Source organism: Panicum virgatum, chromosome 5N (assembly GCF_016808335.1).
Source record: "Panicum virgatum strain AP13 chromosome 5N, P.virgatum_v5, whole genome shotgun sequence".
NCBI lineage: Eukaryota > Viridiplantae > Streptophyta > Magnoliopsida > Poales > Poaceae > Panicum > Panicum virgatum.
In genome coordinates, this window is record NC_053149.1 from 67,937,485 (window position 1) to 67,955,671 (window position 18,187).

General features: G+C 48.4%; 2 protein-coding genes across 2 annotated transcripts; one reads left to right on the forward strand and one right to left on the reverse strand.

The window, feature by feature from the left end:
- Nucleotides 1-173: 173 nt before the first annotated feature.
- LOC120676609 (protein BLISTER-like) lies at nt 174-12,741 on the forward strand. The gene is made up of 13 exons (XM_039957923.1): nt 174-663; nt 1,037-1,688; nt 1,780-2,321; nt 2,933-3,052; nt 3,657-3,722; nt 9,795-9,905; nt 10,468-10,544; nt 10,861-10,928; nt 11,112-11,228; nt 11,315-11,496; nt 11,627-11,695; nt 11,890-12,045; nt 12,316-12,741. Exons 1-13 carry the CDS (start codon nt 589-591, stop codon nt 12,391-12,393), a joined length of 2,313 nt encoding a protein of 770 aa, XP_039813857.1. The 5' UTR covers nt 174-588; the 3' UTR covers nt 12,394-12,741.
- A 119-nt stretch (nt 12,742-12,860) lies between these two features.
- LOC120676610 lies at nt 12,861-17,833 on the reverse strand. Its single transcript, XM_039957924.1, has 13 exons — nt 17,414-17,833; nt 17,211-17,322; nt 16,802-16,884; nt 16,652-16,717; nt 16,407-16,507; nt 16,122-16,240; nt 16,005-16,045; nt 15,500-15,588; nt 14,694-14,874; nt 14,486-14,602; nt 14,179-14,223; nt 13,520-13,651; nt 12,861-13,400 (listed from the first exon to the last, which is right to left on the reverse strand). The coding sequence occupies exons 1-13, from the start codon at nt 17,756-17,758 to the stop codon at nt 13,266-13,268; spliced, it is 1,566 nt and encodes a 521-aa protein (XP_039813858.1). The 5' UTR covers nt 17,759-17,833; the 3' UTR covers nt 12,861-13,265.
- Nucleotides 17,834-18,187: the final 354 nt, after the last annotated feature.

The following is an 18,187-nucleotide window of genomic DNA, read 5'->3' on the forward strand; positions in this document are numbered from 1 at the left end:
TTTGCAGCCAGCAACTAATCTTGTTGTTTCCACCATTATGATCCAACCACTAAATTTGTTCTTTACACATTTTGTAGATGTAGAAAAAGACTCGTTGTTCACAATGCTATAAACTGCCAGCCTGCTTCGAAGATGGAGCCACGTGCTACATTGCAGCGCCTACGCCGATGGATCGCCGGCAAACGGAACCCAAACCAGCAAAACCATCCCAGCCAGATGCGTCGCCGGGACAACGCCCCCACCACCACCGTGCTGCACTGCTGCCTACCACCAGCGAGCGACCGCGACGACGCAACTGCCAGCAGCAGGCAGGGAACTCAAACCGGTCGGACTCCACGGCGACGCACCAAAAAAAGATACTAGCAACAGAGGAGGCGGCCAAGGCCCAAACGTTCGGGGGCCGAGCGGATTTGGAAGCTGCGCAGCGCGCATCCCAAATCCCCCAATCCCGACCCCGGCCCCGATCTCGTCGCCAGATCTCGCGCCCCCTCCCCGGGGCTCGATCGAATCAGCGGCGGCCGGCGAATCGGGGACGGGGAGATCTCGCCGAGGTTTGGGCCGGGTTGGGTTGGTGGGAGCCGGGGAGCCATGGCGTCGGCGCAGGCGCCCTCCTCCTCCGCCGCCCCGTCGCGCAAGGAGCATCTCGAGGCCGGGAAGAAGCGGGTATGCCTGTTTGTTGCCTGTTGGTAGCGAGAAATGTAGACCTTGGTCACACGCAATCGCTAATTGTTGAGCAGCATGTTAGAGTGCAGCGTAGAGGAATCGGGGGCATCGTGTTGCTTAGCGCGATGGCTATCGTTCATTCAATTGTCTTGCTTGCGGTAGAGAAGCCAATTGCTATCAAATTGTCTCAGGCTGTTTTGCTTGCTGTAGGGAATTCAAATGAATGGCCACAATATCTGAGGTTCAGTTTGCAACTTTTGAAATTTAGCTGCATAGATCTCGCTACGCGGTCAGCTAACCTCAAATGCCTATTCATCAAATATTGACTAGAAATTGGCTTTAGAATAACAATGTTCTATTTTCACTGATCCAGCTCGAGCAGTTCCGCAAGAAGAAAGCGGCAAAGAAGGCCACTGCCATAGCAGCTAGCGCAGAGCCGGCAAAACCGCCTGTTACTGATGTAGTGGAGAACCCTCCTCCAATAGCCAGTACAGCTAGCTCGGGAGATGGGCTAGTGTCTGATATAGAGCCAAACCAAGCAAGCACGTCTTCTGTGCCATCTGCTGTATATGAGAGTGGCCCAGCAAGTTCTTCCAGAAGTGCAGAATCACTGTCAAATGGTCCTGTCAGTGTAAATGCTTCAGTTGGGTTTAATAATTTTAGACCCCAGCAAGACGCTGTTAGTGATGGAGGAAGTAAGTTCTATGGGAACTTGAACTTCTCTGACTTTGTTAATGGTCATCATGAGAATTGGAGAAGTGACGCTGCCCTTAAAAGGGAACAGCACAGTCCTGAGAAGGATGTGCAATCAGCACCTAAATTAAGTGCCTTTGGGAACACCAACAGTTTGAGTTTACCTTCTTCTACCAACACCTTGCCGAGTTGGGGAAGAAATTCTTTGTTAGGTCAAGTACGTGATACCAATCAAACTAGTTCGTACTCATCCAGCAGCTTTTCTGGAAAATCTGAAAGTGCTTCCACTCAGGATTACTCTGCAAACAATGACATCTTTGGTCGGTTGAGAGGTAAATTTGGTCTCTTATTTTTCTATGCGTATATGGCAACATCGAATAATTAATAACTTGAGCCTGGGGCTCTTCCTTTTGCTCTATGTAGCTACATCCAAAGATTCTTCCCTAGTGGAGCAATCTGTGTATGGAAGCAGTTGGGATTATGGCAGTACCTTCAATAGCTCTAGGACTGCTGATACTGTAGATCATGATACAAATATTGGAGCTCGGAATGCAGCAGATTCCACACCTGTTAATTTTGAAAAACAGGATCCTTTTCTGTCATCTGGTTATCCAACTACATACACCCGATCAAGGCCATCATTTCTTGATTCAATTGGAGTACAAAGAACCCCTCCAACAACTCAAGCCTCATATGGGGAGCCTGCAAAGGCTAATCAACTATCCAGCAATTCAAATTACCAGAGTTCGTTTTTGCAGCAATCAAATCAAGAGTACACTGGAAGTAATGTTGCAGATATTTCTCTTTCATCAGGGAGTCAAGAATATAGTCATGAGAAATATAGCAGCCCCACACCTCCTGATTTCTTGCTTTCAAAAGAAGAAAGAAGTGTACAGCATGGTAATCAAACACCCCAAAACTTCACAACTCATGGGAAAGATGATGATTTTGCAGCACTAGAGCAGGTGATGACTGATGAATGTTTTTTTTTTTCCAATTTGTTTGATGTATTTTCTTGAGGATATGATATTCTTATATTATTAGAGCTGTCATATCATTATCAAACTGCATAATAGACATAATATATTGAATCTAACTGTTTACTTGTATTGTCTGCTTTTAAGCCACTAACATGAAGCCTAGTGTGCTAATTGCCTAGTTATTTCTCTGTGGGGAACTAATATCTATGGAAAAAAGAAACTATTTTCTCTATCTACTCTTTGGGTTCACTTAATAAGTGATATTTTACAACTTATAAGTACTCACATTTTTCTGTGTTCTGTGCTTCATAATTGTTTCCATACTTATACATGGCACTATCATGCATTGTGACTGTACACTACATGCAATTTTTTTGTTGTCAAGATTAAAGGATAGAGAGGTTCTGTGAAATTATCTACTTTATCTTGGATATGTGTATTTTTACACATCTAAGCCTTTTTCTTTATGAAGTCTCTATCACTAAGAAGTCTGTAACTAGTGCTTTTGCATAATTTAGTGTGATGCTTTTGCATATGTACTTTTTTATTTAGGCCCATCAACATACTACTAATAGCTTCTCTGGTTTGGTTGCCAGCTCATCGAAGATTTGACAAAAGAGAAGTTTTCCTTGCAACGTACTCTTCAGAAATCTCAAGAATTAGCTGAAAATTTGGCCACAGATAACTCTGCACTAACTGATAAGTTCAATCAACAGGTGTGTGCATATTTCCTGATGATTATGGAATAGTTTCAAGTTTGATTTGTTCTAATGTTTAATGAAATTTGTCACTGATGACCGGTAGAAATTCACAGCAGAGGGTATCCCCCCTTCCTCATCATATTTGTAGTTTTATAAACAAGGCAATGTTTGCTTAACATTGAAACTAGTTTCTTCCATGATTGATTATGAAATCAAAATTCTGGTTTTCCTGTAAATTATTAGATGTTTCAGTTTCACTTATTAAAATCTCTAGCATAACCTGTCAGAAAGGTGATTGCTGCATATGTTTCATTATCCAGATTTTTGAGTAGAACGTATCCACAGAATCCTATCAGTTAATCTTAGTAATAACAGTGTTGTAGGGAAAACCAGAACTGAGGTGAAAGCCTGAAAGGTGCTAAGTTAGAATGTAATATTAAGCAACCTCGAGACTTAACCAAATAGCTATCCTTATTGCTTGATCAATACCATCTAATTATATATGCAGCTTGGTTTATTCTGATGAAATAAATGTTTATTACACACATGCTTGTATTCGCTATTAACTACTAATTACTATACTTTATAATTCTTTTTTCCCCGCCATTTTCAAAATCAGGCACATGTAATCAGCCAGTTGACATCTGACATGGAGAGATTGCAGGAAGAAATTCAAGCTCAACTGGTTAGGCCTGCTGTACCTTTCTAGCACTTCAATTTGGAGAAAATGTATCAATAATATTACGACTATGTAATTGCAGTATCTGTCATGTCAGTATTGATATAGATTGGTTGGGAATGTCTGGTTAAGGTTTTGAGGACCAGGATAAAGAGATGTTGCTATACTAGCACTAACTTTGTTTATCACTTTGCTTAGACCCCCTAGCACAACTGAGTACCTTTATAAGGAGAGATGAGGCTTAACTAAGCTAACAGGAATATATCAAAGTAAACCACCCATACATATTAACTAAATCGTATCTTCCCCCTTTGCCTCACCTATGTTGCTTCTGATGCCATGTTCCTTGGGCATGCTGTGCACTGCGGCTGTTCACAGATGTCTAAGGCCTGGACCATCTGTTATGTGTTTTTCATTTATTCAATGGTCCCACCCCCATCCCTACCCCACCCACCAAAAAACAGAAAAAAAACCATCCTACTGTTATAACTACTTAAGTGTCTATGTGCTAAATGAGAACCTATGGAATGATTTTGTTGGAGTATATTGAGCCCATGTATAGAGGCCCATCCAGAGGCCCATGTATAGGAACTATATATCCCACCATTCTAGGGTTTGGAGGAATACAAGCTACTATTCTCTCCTATCTTCTCTTCTACATGGTATCAGTTAGGGTTTCCTGGCTACTGTAGCCGCCGCCGCTGCCGGCGCCATGGCCGGCCGGCAGCCGGCGCCGCCGCCCTTCCCTCCCCTCCCCTACCTCTCCTCCTCCGGATCTGCCGCTCCCCCATGCGCCTGGATCCCGAGCGCCACCTCCTCTGCTGCTCAGCTGCCGTATGCCGCCGTGGCGCTCGCCGCCACGGGCGCAGCCGCGGGCGGGGCGGGCGCAGCAGGCGCGTGCGGCGCTCCTCTTTCCTCCTACCCCGGCATCTCCTCTCTCCTGCTGGCCCGTGCGCCTTCCCTCCCCTTCCTTCTTCCTCTGCAGCCGCCGCCCCTGTTCTGGGCGCTGCAGCCGGCGCCCCTGCTCTGGGCGCGTGGTCGGGCGCTGGCCACTGGGGTCCTGCTCCGGCCTCCCCGACCGCCCTTGCTGCCCCCGGCGCCCGCGTCTGCCCCACCCGTCGGCGTGCTGGTCGCCGTCGCCGCCGGAGCGCCGACTCGCCGCCGATGCAGGTGTTCGACGCGATGCAGCCGCCTATGGGGAACGAGAGGCCGCCGCCGCCAGGCCGCCCTGTCTCAACTTTCGTGCCCGGCGCCGCCGTCCCGCCTCCACCTTTTGCTGCCGGTGGCCCGTTCGTCCCGCCGCCACGGCAGGGAGCGCTGCTGCCTCAGCCTGGTACTGCGGCACCCCCTTTCGGGGCCGCGCAACCCGCGGCAATGGGTGGCTACAGGGGTCCACCGCCGTCCCAGGTTCCCTTTGCTGCCGCGCCACCGCCTCAGCGGCCTTTCACCTCCGCGACGCCATCTCAGGGACCCTTTGCCTCTGCTCCACCGCCTCAGCTGGCATCGACCGTCGCCGCGGCGGCCCTCCCTGGCTGCGCGTGGCAGCACCAAGGCGCCACCACCGCGCCTACCGCCGCTCCAGCCCAGGCCAAGCCACCGCCAGCCCCTGCTTTGCAGGCTCAGGCCGTCGCACCCGCCGACCTGGCCGCCGCCGCCGCTTTTGTGGCCGCCGTCGTGCCAGCCGCGCACGCCGCGCAGGCTGCGCGGGTCGCCGCCTCCCTCGCCGCCGCGCATGCTGCGCAGGTCGTCGCGCCTGCCGCACGCGCCGCCCATGTCGTCGCGCCCAGGGACCCCGCGCGGGCCGCTGCCTCTCTCGCCGCTGCGCAGGCTGTCGCGCACGCCGCGCCGGGCCACGCCGTCGCGGGCCCTCGTCCTCGGCCCCAGCCGGCGGCCATGCTCGCCGCTACTGCTCCCCTGTTCGCGCCGCTCTGGACACCGCCCGCTCCACCCAGCCAGCAGCCGACCTGGCCTGGGGGTGGGGCCAGGCCGCACTGGCACAGTCCTTCAGCGCCATGGGGCGGACGACGCCGGTCAGCACCGAGTGGATCGCCGACTCGGGTGCCTCCTTCCACACCACCCCAGATGTCGGTATCCTCTCTTCTGTCCGACCCCCACACCCCTCTTGTCCTTCTTCCATCATGGTTGGTGACGGGTCTTGTCTTCCTGTCACCGCCGTGGGTTCTGCTCCTAGTTCTTTTCTCCTTCCCAATGTCCTTGTTGCTCCTCAGATGGTTCATAACCTTCTTTCCATTCGTCAGTTCACAGCTGACAATTCCTGTTCCATCGAGTTTGATTCTTCTGGCCTCACTGTAAAGGATTCGGCCTCCCGGCGTCCGCTACTCCGGTGTGACAGCACGGGGCCCCTTTACACCCTTCGCCTTCCTTCTTCCGCTGCACCACTCTCATCTTCTTCTTCACCCTGGCCGTCTTGGTCTGCCGCTTTTGCCGCGACGCCGTCTTCCACCACTTGGCACCGTCGTCTTGGTCACCATGGCCGCGACGTTCTGACTCAGCTCGGTCGTAGTACCGATGTTCCTGGTACTAGGGCTCCTGCTCAGCCCCTCTGCCATGCGTGCCAGCTCGGTCGTCATGTTCGGCTCCCTTTTTCCTCTTCTTCGCATGCGATGCGTGCATTCGATCTCGTTCACTGTGACCTGTGGACCTCTCCTGTACTTAGCATTTCTGGTTATAAGTACTATCTGGTGGTGGTCGACGACTTCTCGCACTACTCTTGGACGTTTCCTTTGCGCGCCAAGTCTGAGACCTTCCCCACCCTCCTCCACTTCTTTGTCTGGGTGTCCACTCAGTTCGGCCTCACCGTTAAGGCCGTCCAGTGTGACAACGGGCGGGAGTTTGACAACTCCACCTCCCGTTCTTTCTTCCTGTCTCGGGGTGTTCAGCTGCGTATGTCTTGTCCGTATATCTCTCCTCAGAACGGCAAGGCTGAGCGGATGATTCGCATGACGAATGACGTCGTGCGCACCCTTCTGATCCAAGCTTCCCTGCCCTCGTGCTTCTGTGCTGAAAGCCTCCACACCGCCACCTACCTGCTCAACCGCCTTTCGTCCACTGCTTCTCTTGCTCCCACTCCACACCACGCTCTCTTCGGTACCCCTCCTCGCTACGACCACCTTCGGGTCTTCGGGTGTGCGTGTTACCCTAACACCTCCGCCACCGCTCCTCACAAGCTGGCGCCCCGCTCGACTCGTGTGTTCCTCGGTTACTCCCCTGACCACAAGGGGTACCGATGCTTTGACCTCACCACTCGCCGCGTCCTGATCTCCCGACACGTCGTCTTCGACGAGTCGGATTCCCCCTACTCCACCTCCTCTACACCTTCTCCTGACCCCGAGCTGGAGTCTCTGTTTCCGACTGACCCGGTGGTTCAGCCACCGTTACCTGTCTGTCCCTTTCCTGCAGGTTTTCCCGGCACGCCGGCACCGTTTCCGGTGATCCCTGCTGCGCCGAGCGCGGCCCCGATGCCCGCGGTCGCGCCACGCACAGTCCCCGGACCTCCGGTCGTGCCGCGCGCCGACCCGGTGTCACCCGCTGCGCCACGCGCGGCCCTGGTGCCTTTCCCTGCACCTGCGCGGTACGCTCAGCCGGTGCAGGTGTACCGGCGCAGCTCGACGCCGACCCCGACACCGCAGCGGTACGCTGAGCCGGTGCAGGTGTACCGGCGTCGTTCGGCGTCGACACCGGCGCCGCCTCCTGCTCCAGAGGCACCTGCGACGCCGACACCGGAGCCGTCGCCGCCGCCGCCACCTCCGGCTCCCTCTCGAGCCGAGCCGGAGGTGTACCACCCGCCGGTCATCCATCGGGATCCTCGGCATATCCATCCCATGGTGACTCGGCGGATGGCGTCCCAGGCCGCGACTCTCTCCGCCATCGAGGGAGAGCCGCGGGTCTCTCCAGTACCCTCCTCTGTCCGCGACGCCTTGGCGGATCTTCACTGGCGTCGCGTGATGGAAGAGGAGTACGCGGCTCTTCTTGCCAACCAAACATGGGATCTCGTGCCGCGTCCGTCTGGTTGCAATGTGGTGACTGGCAAGTGGATCTGGACGCACAAGCGTCGGGCTGACGGCACACTGGAGCGCTACAAGGCTCGCTGGGTCCTACGGGGGTTCACTCAGCGACCTGGTGTGGACTATGATGAGACCTTCAGCCCGGTCGTGAAGCCCGCTACGGTGCGCACGGTCCTCTGGCTTGCGCTCTCGCGCACTTGGCCTGTGCACCAGCTGGACGCGAAGAATGCATTTCTTCATGGCACCTTGTCAGAGACTGTCTACTGCTCTCAGCCAGCGGGATTTGTGGACTCGAGTCGTCCGGATATGGTCTGCCGGCTAAACAAGTCTCTATGGTCTGAAGCAGGCTCCTTGGGCTTGGTACTCTTGGTTCGCCACGTTCTTGATGACACTGGGATTCACCGAGGCCAAGTCTGACACGTCTCTCTTCATCTACCGCCGTGGGGATGAGACTGCCTATCTGCTGCTATATGTCGATGACATTGTGCTCACAGCTTCCAGTCAGCAGTTGCTTCAGAGTGTCATCTCCTCTCTGCAGCAGGAGTTCGCTATGAAGGATCTCGGTCAGCTCCACCACTTCTTGGGCGTCACTGTTGAGCCTCGCCCGTCTGGTCTTCTCCTTCACCAGCGGCAGTACGCCCTCGATATTCTGGAGCGGGCTGGGATGACTGAGTGCAAGCCCTGCTCCACTCCAGTCGACACTCAGGCGAAGCTGTCTGCTGATCTGGGTGATCCGGTGGCTGATCCTACTGCCTACCGGAGTCTGGCCGGCGCTTTGCAGTACCTCACCTTCACCAGGCCGGACCTCACCTACGCTGTTCAGCAGGTCTGTCTCCATATGCATGATCCCCGAGAGTCACACCTTGCTGCGCTGAAGCGTCTCCTCCAGTACGTCCGTGGCACTGTGGACCTCGGCCTGGTACTTCACCGCTCGTCCTCTGCTGAGCTGGTGGTCTACACCGACGCTGACTGGGCTGGCTGCCCGGACACTCGTCGCTCCACCTCCGGCTACGCCGTCTTCCTGGGCGGCAACCTGGTCTCCTGGTCGTCCAAGCGGCAGCCAGTTGTCTCCCACTCCAGTGCCGAGGCGGAGTACCGGACTGTCGCAAACGGCGTGGCGGAGGCGTCCTGGCTACGACAGCTCTTGGCGGAGCTTCACAGCCCGCTCGCCAAGAGCACGCTCGTCTACTGCGACAACGTTAGCGCTGTGTACCTCTCCACCAACCCCGTCCAGCATCAGCGGACGAAGCACGTGGAGATCGACCTACACTTCGTGCGCGACAGAGTCGCCATCGGCGATGTTCGGGTACTTCATGTCCCGACTACCTCCCAGTTTGCTGACATCTTCACCAAGGGGCTGCCATCGTCGACCTTCTCGGAGTTTCGATCCAGCCTCAACGTAGCTGGTGGCTAGTTGTGGCTGCGGGGGGGGGGGGGGGGGGTATTTGCCCTTTGTACTCTATTTGTTCTTCTTGTCCAGTCTTGAACACCGCTGCGTCGGTAGTTCAGACTGCGGGGGGATGTTAGCTTTCTTGTTGTCCAGTCTTGAACACCGCTGCGCCGGTAGTTCAGACTGCGGGGGGGTGTTGGAGTATATTGAGCCCATGTATAGAGGCCCATCCAGAGGCCCATGTATAGGAACTATATATCCCACCCTTCTAGGGTTTGGAGGAATACAAGCTACTATTCTCTCCTATCTTCTCTTCTACAGATTTATTGTTTAAACATCTTGTACATGCCATGCAAAATTGTTTGCCTTTTGGTGCTTGACATAATCATGAAATGAAGTATGCTGATAAACTGTACTGATTTTAAACTCGCACCACAACTGGTTGCTATGAAACAGTCAAACAGATGCCGCTAGGTCAGTTTTGTGATGTTTAACTTTTCAGTGATGTATCTGTTAGTTTAAGCATAATGTCTGTGATTATTGCTGTATATATGTATCAGTATTTCTATTTACTATTTAGTTTTTGTCATTCTCGCGGTACAACATCTGTCATCTTATACTATTACTATCAGAATCCCTGTACTAACCCTATTTATACAACAGCTGGCTCTGGAGTCTGTCAGGACTGAATATGCTAATGCCCAACTGGAATGCAGTGCTGCAGATGAAAGGGCAAAAGTACTTGCAGCTGAAGTCATTCTACTAGAAGATAAGGTGATTAGCTATCTTGTTTATTTTGTACCCATTATGAAACATCTTTAAAAATGGACCCTGGCATCATGGCAGCTTGTTTAGAATATGCCATGTACATCGAGTGTGTAAACCTTAGTCATGTTGGAACGAATCCAAATAATAAGAAGCAGCCCTTCACATGAAGTACAGGAATAAAATCTATAATTTGCAATCCTTGGGAAGTGAGCTCTATAGGTTTGGTCATACAGGCAGGCTCATCGTATCTTATTGTAAAGTACTCAATATTCCATGCTTTCTTGTTGAAACCTTATGGATAGTGAACTATGTCATTTTTTGTGGCAATATCTTATCTCGTATCCACTCTGTATGCTATAAGGCATGATCATGCTTATTTACTCTTAAGTTCACAGGGCAGTTTTACTCTAGTAGCCTCATAGCCTGCATTTTTTATGAAACTCTCTTGGATTTGAATTGGATGTGTGCACTATATATACAATACATATCGAGCTTCAAAAATTATACAAACTAACATTTTTCAACCAGTCCCAACTTTAGCAGTTTGATAAATATGTTTGTTTTGTAGGCTCTGAAACTGAGGTCCAGTGAGTTAAAACTTGAAAAGGAAGTTGAAGGTTTACATTCTGAGATTTCTTCTTACAGGTGAAACTTTATACTGATTTTACTAAGCCCCATGCTGCAATTGTATGAGTGCCTATTCTTTTCTCGGTTTTATCTGAAGATAGAGTGCCAAGTTCTCTTGTGTTTCATGATATGTGAAATGATCCTAAAGGATTAAGTAACAATTGAAATTCACATTTCTGTCCACATTGGCATTTTTAGAAGCGCTATGCAAATAAAATGTCACATTCAAATTAGGAATACTTGACATGAGTTACTGAACACATAAGCTGAACGTCCAGATGCTGATAATATCAAATTTTTTTTTTTTGCTATCTTTCCCATTAATCATCCACAGGCGCAAAGTTTCTAGTCTAGAGAAGGAGCGCCAGCATCTTCAAACTGCTGTTGAAGCTCTTCAAGAAGGTCGTATTTTCATTGCAATCTAACACATATATTGCTCTTGTTCTCTTCTTTATGTAGTTAACCTCTGAAATTTTCCTTTTCGGTTATTAGGTGTGTGAGTCTTGCACACACTTTATTGTGCCTTTGTTTTAGCCTTATGCACTGATACACCTATTTGTGTTCCGTTTCTCTCTATTTGGGCAGAAAAGAAGCTCTTGTACTCCAAACTGAGGAACATTCCTGTGAATGAGAAGGCAAAAACTGCTATAGAGAAACCTTCAGCCGATAAAATAGATGCATCAACCATGACAGAGGATTTAGGTGTGAATATTAGAATCTTCTCTTCTAGTTCTTCATCGTAATGCATATCAACTATTTTTCTTCTGACATCAAATGTGTTTATATAGATACCGGGGAAATCAGTTCTTCAGAAACACTGACCAGCACTGTCGACACATTGGAAGATGCTGGAACATCTGTTTTGCGGTCCAATAATATGTCTGACTTTCCTTCCTCAGAAGAGGTCTCATCTAGCATTCCAGATGATCAGCTTAGAATGATCGACAACATCAATTCCTTGATGTCAGAGGTAATCTTGTTGATGTACAGAAATCCAATATTTTTCTTGCACCAATCAGAATTTTCTAAATAACCTTAGCTTCCTTACTTTTTGGTGTAAAAGCTATGTGGTTTATGATAATCTTTTTTGTTAATTGCAGTTAGCAGTGGAGAGAGAAGAGCTGCTGCGGGCACTGAGAATTGAGTCATCCAACTGCTCCAAGCTGAAGGTAGTCTCTACCTCATGTACTAATGTTCATAAGATGCCTGTTCCATATGACAGTTAAGCCCTGGGTTCTGGTGCATCAAGCTTTCGATATATAGGAAAACATGATTGCTGGTCAACTTGTGAAGAGCAAGGTTTGTCATGTGTTACTTCTGTAATGGTGCATCTGCTAATACGATTTACTCTTATATCCTGAAGGAGTTGAATAAGGACCTAACCCAAAAGCTGGAGTCTCAAACACAAAGGCTTGAGCTATTGACTTCTCAAAGGATGGCTAATGAGAATGTCCTGGCAAAACCAATTGATACACGCTCCATCAATGATGCAACAATGTATGCTGATGAAGGAGATGAGGTGAGTGTTTGTCTCCAAGTACCTAGTGGAAATCTGCTAGTTGATCCTACTGCAAATCCTTGGAGTTTTTTCATTATGTGTTCTCACCTTGATTTATACTTTACAAGAAATCCCACGTGTGTCCAGGCCTATTGTTGCTGTGTTTCTTTTTATCTTGTTTGAATAAGAGTGAAAGCCAAGGAAACCAAACATTCTTTACTTATGCGTGTTATACGTCCATGTGACCCTGAAGACATTCTTTGTAGATGTCTGACTCAGAATATTGCCCAGGTTGTGGAACGGGTGCTTGGCTGGATAATGAAGCTCTTCCCGGGAGGGCCCAAGCGGCGTACCAGTAAACTTCTGTAATGGAAATGGAGGTCCTAGTATACCAGATGCTTCTTTCATTTAGGGCATGTTTAGAAGAAAGGGATTGCTATAGGAGCTGTAGTATTTAGTTCAAATTTGAACTGAATCCTTTGGATTTGAATCCAATTGCCCTCTTTCCAAACATGCCCTTATATAATTTTTTTTTGTTTGCCCGATTTTGCTGATAGCATGGTGAGAAGTTGTATATTAGAGCCATTCGATGTAACCATTCTTTTTTCTACAGAAAATGAAATGTACGCTGACTTCCGTGCAGCTTGGAGCTGCAACCTTGTACTGGCAATGAAAAGAACAGCCGCAAAGAATAAATCCATCTATTTGTACCAATTATACATTTTGTTCCATCATATGAGGTGAATACCTGACCTGTACTTGTCTTACCATTCGTCTGCCATGCGTTGTCATACAGTAAAATTCCAAAAAGGGTGCTACTGCAATCACGTTGGCAATGAACAGCGTAGCGTGAAAATAAATAGCTTACGCCTTACAGCTTGTACTTGAAGAAGCGAGGCATAAAAAATAGCCTTGATGCACGGAATTTATCGGTTCGTATCACGACATTATTCACTCTTCTACCTTTTGCATTTTCTTATGTCAAAAATAATATAAAAAAAGTAGAGCCTTTTGTGGCCAGACAATAAATTGTGCAACCACTGAAAGAAGGCCTGCGGAAAGTACGGTTCCATGAAGCTTGACAAGACTCCAAGCTGTATAGCAATGGACAGGCGTGCTGTTCAGTTCGCTGGTCAAGTTCGCTTGTGGACTCCAATCGAGTAGACTGGGCTTGGAGTCTATTCATTGTGGCAGATGTGTCTTGTCCTGACCAGCGAACTTGACGCAGCAGCAGAGGACAACTACTTCCTGTTGTGGGTAGGAACACTGAGATAGAACTTCGTGTTCTTGAAATCTTCAAGAAGCGGATTATACCCATCTTTGGTCCTTGTCTTCAATGGCAGGCCAAACTCCTCCATGAACGCTGCAGTATCAAGCTGAATGCGCACGATGATCGACAGATTAGTAAGCCTAATTTCGTCAGAGATATACGCACAGGAAAGCTGGCGCGAATGGACTGCAGAGGAAAGCTGTCAAGCACAGGGTAAGAGCTTACTATAATTGTCCTCCTCTTCTTCACAGGCTTAAATGCGCCAGGGTTCTTCTGCTCTTTCGAGAAGCCAGAGCAGTGATGGTCGATCTGCTCCAGGAGCCGGAAATCGGTTGGGAAGAAGATGTCTGCGTCACCCTGCCCAGTAAATAAATATAGCCATATGCAGCGCTTGTTTGATTGTTGAAAACACAGAGCAGTTAACGCCCGAAAACAGTTGGGAAGTAACCTACATCACCTCACCTCACCTTGGCATGCAACCAGTATGCTGGCTCATATACAGTAACAACACAAGTAAGGTGGTACGGGTGAGACTTACGAGTTTCATAAAAAAAACAAGTACTTGCTTAAAACTTTAATGTACCCCCAACCCCTCTGACGGCTTATATCAATTTGATGGTCCTTGCTTTGCTATGTTGCGCTGTAGAATCTAGGTAGTGGCACAAACTTTCACTAGTTCAAGTAATATTTGGTTCCTATGGCCTATGGCAAAAAAAGTTATCCTCCCAATCAATTGCTTTCAAAAAGCCAATGTTAGACTAACACAGCTGGTAGGTTGTCTGAATATGGCATGTAGACACAGGACTTTTTAGATGATGGAATAAACAAATTATCCCGATGTATATGGGGCCATACACAGAACCTAGTATATGAACAAAATGTACCTGAGCATCCAGGTAGTTGCAATGATCTGATGTTTTCCCATCCTTCTACAAGGACAAAACAAGCTCAGTGAGATAATCAGAAGCAAAAGCCATGATCCTCAATCATAAATAATAAAATGGTAAATTGACTCATCAGCACATATGGTCGCTAATAACCATTCTCAGGAAACAAGCTTAGTGAGATGATCATAAGTAATTTTTTTTTATGCTCAGCTGGAGAAATGCAGCAAGTAGTTGGAAACACTATAGCTTAACACACATGACAATGTACAAAACTATAATCAGGACATGTATTAGGACATGTAACCTTTGATGAAACCAGTGGAGCTCTGTCACCAGGTATGCTAACATCTGGAAGATAGCTGAAGTCTGAAGCAATAAGGGACATGCTTGGTAAAGCTTGATGTAAAGTATCCATTAGTTTCTGCATAAGGATTGAAGATCAGAAATAGTTTCCAAGTCAGAACATTCACAAAGATCTAAGATCACAAAAATTTAAGTTTCTGAAAGTTTACCAAACATCCAGTCGGCAACCAAGCTCTACGAGGCTTTGGAAGTACTTTTGATAGAACTCCTTTCGCAGCAAATGCTAGTTTTTCACTTACAGAAGCTTTGTCTTCATTCATGCCAGTAATTTCAACACAGCGGGAAATTAATGGGTCTTGTAGTGGCTTATAGACTTCGGAGGCTTGTGAACTTTCTTCAGGAAAGGCACGCAGGACAGATTAATCACAGAGAAGTAGCTATGCGATTTTCTAAAATAGTAGAAAAGAGGTTCATCCTCAAGGATCTCAACAATAGCAAGTTAACAAATATGCATGCAATATTTTAGTTCCCACAGAGGTTATCCATAAGCACAGGGATGGAATGTATGCCCTACAAGGGAAAAGGAGGTAACCCTTGAATAATACTATAGCTAAAATAGCAAACATTCTAACACAAGTCAAGCATTAAAAAAAAAGCACAGCATGAGGATACAACCTTCCATACAGCCATCTCCGGAAGAGGTTCCCATTGTTTCCACAAAGAATGAAACATATTTTGTCATCACCATGCACAATCGTCAATCATGAGTTAAGTAGCAACAAAGAGTCGGTTAAATGGTTTGATAAAGGATCCAGCAAAATGTGGTTAATGGGCAGCATATCCCTTTTTGTTTCATCATATTTCCCCAACACTAATGTATCTCAATGATCTAACTTGAAATCCCACATAAACAATGAACATAAAAGCAAACATAGATGCTCTTCAACTGTAGTAGTATGAGCATAGGTTCACAGCTATATTCTGCCAATATTCTGAAAACGCAAAAGTTACAAACCTGCCGTTTATTTTTTCAATCCACACTTCCATCCATGGAGAGACCTGATCTGGTGAATAGACGAGGTCATGAGGTAGATTGTCAAGTACCTGATATTCCATAGAAAGGAAGTTACTGTTGGAGGTGCTATTATAATCTTCCTTGAAATGCAATCTTTGCTTTTCAAGGATACGATGTAAAGGTATAACAAGAAGTGCTTGTTTCCTATAATTTTTACAGCTAGTAGTCGCATGTTGTTTTGTGACCATAATATTACTATAAAACTAAATTTGGCAGTCAATAAATAGAGTTCAACTGCAGTGTAAAATGAGCACATAGATTCTGAAGCATTTATGTGTTTCTCTGCATCATAATATTTTGTGTGCCACAGGATACTAGACTTTTATGCTTCTAGCTACAATGAATCAACTGGACACATACTTCAGTTCATATTGGGGGGAATATGACATGATCACATAAACACAAGAATAAACTGAAGTGAGAAGAAAGTACAATCAGAATTCACCTCAAGCATGAGGACCCAACATGGATGTGGATCCTTGCGGCCTGCATAATAGAGAAGGAAGACTTATATACAATCATGTCAAGGTAGTTTGCCCTACACAATAGCGGGGAATCTTACCCCATCCAGATCTGTAAGTCGCATCGCGGTGCTCCACTGAAAACTTCGATAAATGGCTTTGCACTTCGCCAACAGTTTCCAATTGCTTCTCAGCAAGATAGGAGCTAATCTCTACTGAGCTAGCAAATGAAGATAAGGCAAGGTCAAAGCATATTTGAGCTCATGACATAAAATGCTAGAATGGCAAAGCATGGCAGCAAGAAGAGCAACCAACCAACCACTGCCAGTACTATATATCTTTATATGACATCCACGAAATCAAGAAATCAAGATACAAATGCTTACATGTATTTCATATCATTGTAAACTTTGGGCGGTGCATTAAGCATCATGTAATCAAGTATGCACTTTGCACATGTCCCAGAACCACCACCAATCTCGTATATCTGATCAGTACAAGAATTCGATTCGTAAGGAAAAATGGATGAAAATGCTTCTTGATATTAATGAAAATGGACAAAAGAAATTCTATAACTTCAAATATAGATTCAGGAGTGTAATGATACATCAAGGAAATCTTGAGACCGCACCTTCAACGGGACTGAAAGATTTGCTGTACGCAGAATCGATGCTGCTATTGCGTAGGCATACCATGGCTGCATCATAGAGGGGGAAAAGGTGCATCAGTGACCAAACTGAAAGAACCTCATTCTCTTCAACCACTAAAGCATAGAAAATACCTTAAAGAGTTCCACAGGAGTAAACCAAGCAATATCATGCTTCTTATACAGCTTATCAAGATGCTGCATATAAGCACTCCTCCCTACATGGTATTAAAGCAAATGATTTTTAAAGCCAAGTATATAAAAGTAAATTATTCGCATCCTAAACAAAATATGCACCATATTAACACAACATGACACAGAACCACCATCAGACAACCAGCAATGTAGTTTAGCATTTAGAAAACAAACACCAAGTCCCAAATGTCACACGCACACAAGCTGTTTGTTGAAATGCCAACCCGACGAACAATAAAAAAACAGCCATAATTCATCCCTGTAATTGCCGGAGCACACACCAAACTTCCTCATAGAGGATGCAATGCAAGAAAAGGGCTGATGAAATGATCAGGACAAAGGAGACCACCCTCGAGCTGATTAAAACGGATGCTGGCGTCGAGCACGCCCACCGGTCCCGCCCGCTTGGAGAAGTAGCCATGGTTGGGGTCGTACAGCGCAGACCTCACGAAGTCGCGCACCTGCGACACCCCCCATGTCATTCACAACCACCGTGGCAACCGCTGCAGGGAGATCTCAGAGTGACCGGAAACAAAAAGGCTCGGCGTTTACCAGAATGGGCTTGTCGCCGGCGAGCATCCCCGACGAGAACAGCGCCGCGGGTACCCACCGCACGCACAGCGCTCCACGTCGGAGCGCGGGGATGTGCGCCGAGAACGCCGGCGCCATAGTTGAGGCGGCGGCGGTGGCGCGAGTACCCGTTCCTTTCCGAAACAGGTGCGGTGCGTTCGAGCCCGATCCGATTCGGGTACAGAGGTTGAGAGAGAGAATAGAGAAGCCAATTTGTGCGGGTCCGTACCCGACCCGAATGGGAATGCCGCTCGCCAAATCGGATATATAATAATATGGAGCGGGAGCCGAGCGGAGCCTTGGTGCCGGCGTCGAGTTGGCCGCCATCCCTCACGCGCACGCCCCAAGACGAGGGGGGCGGAGGGGAAAGAGGGGGAAAGGGAGCAATGACTCGCGGCAAGGGTGGTCCGATGAGGGCCGCCGTCAACCTCCGCGACCCCCTCGCGAGGTTTATGAAGCGCAAGGATGGGCTGAAGCGGAAGGCCGAAGCGCTGGCGACGCGCTGCGGCGTCGACGTGATGGTGGTCTGCACGGGCCCCGGCGGCCGGGGCGACCTGGATTGCTGGCCGCCGAAGGAGGCGGCCAACGAGGTGGCAAGGCGGTACAGCGCGCTCGACCCGTCGCAGCGCGCCAAGCACACGGAGGACCTCGCCGCCGACGTCGCCCGCCGGCTCGCGGAAGAGCGCGATAAGCTCGCCAGGGCGCTGGAGGGCGGCGTGGCCGGCGCGCTCGGGTCGTGGGACGGCTCGCTCGAGG

Excerpts from the sequence above, each read along its gene's own strand:
- LOC120676609 (XM_039957923.1), top strand. The coding sequence starts at position 589 with ATGGCGTCGGCGCAGGCGCCCTCCTCCTCCGCCGCCCCGTCGCGCAAG. Across the intron at positions 11,229-11,314 it reads AACCATGACAGAGGATTTAG|ATACCGGGGAAATCAGTTCT; the intron begins GTGTGAATATTA and ends GTGTTTATATAG. Across the intron at positions 12,046-12,315 it reads ATGCTGATGAAGGAGATGAG|GTTGTGGAACGGGTGCTTGG; the intron begins GTGAGTGTTTGT and ends AATATTGCCCAG.
- LOC120676610 (XM_039957924.1), bottom strand. The coding sequence starts at position 17,758 with ATGGCGGCCAACTCGACGCCGGCACCAAGGCTCCGCTCGGCTCCCGCT. Across the intron at positions 15,589-16,004 it reads GTTGGGTCCTCATGCTTGAG|GTACTTGACAATCTACCTCA; the intron begins GTGAATTCTGAT and ends ATGGAATATCAG. Across the intron at positions 13,401-13,519 it reads AGAAGAGGAGGACAATTATA|CTTGATACTGCAGCGTTCAT; the intron begins GTAAGCTCTTAC and ends GTGCGCATTCAG.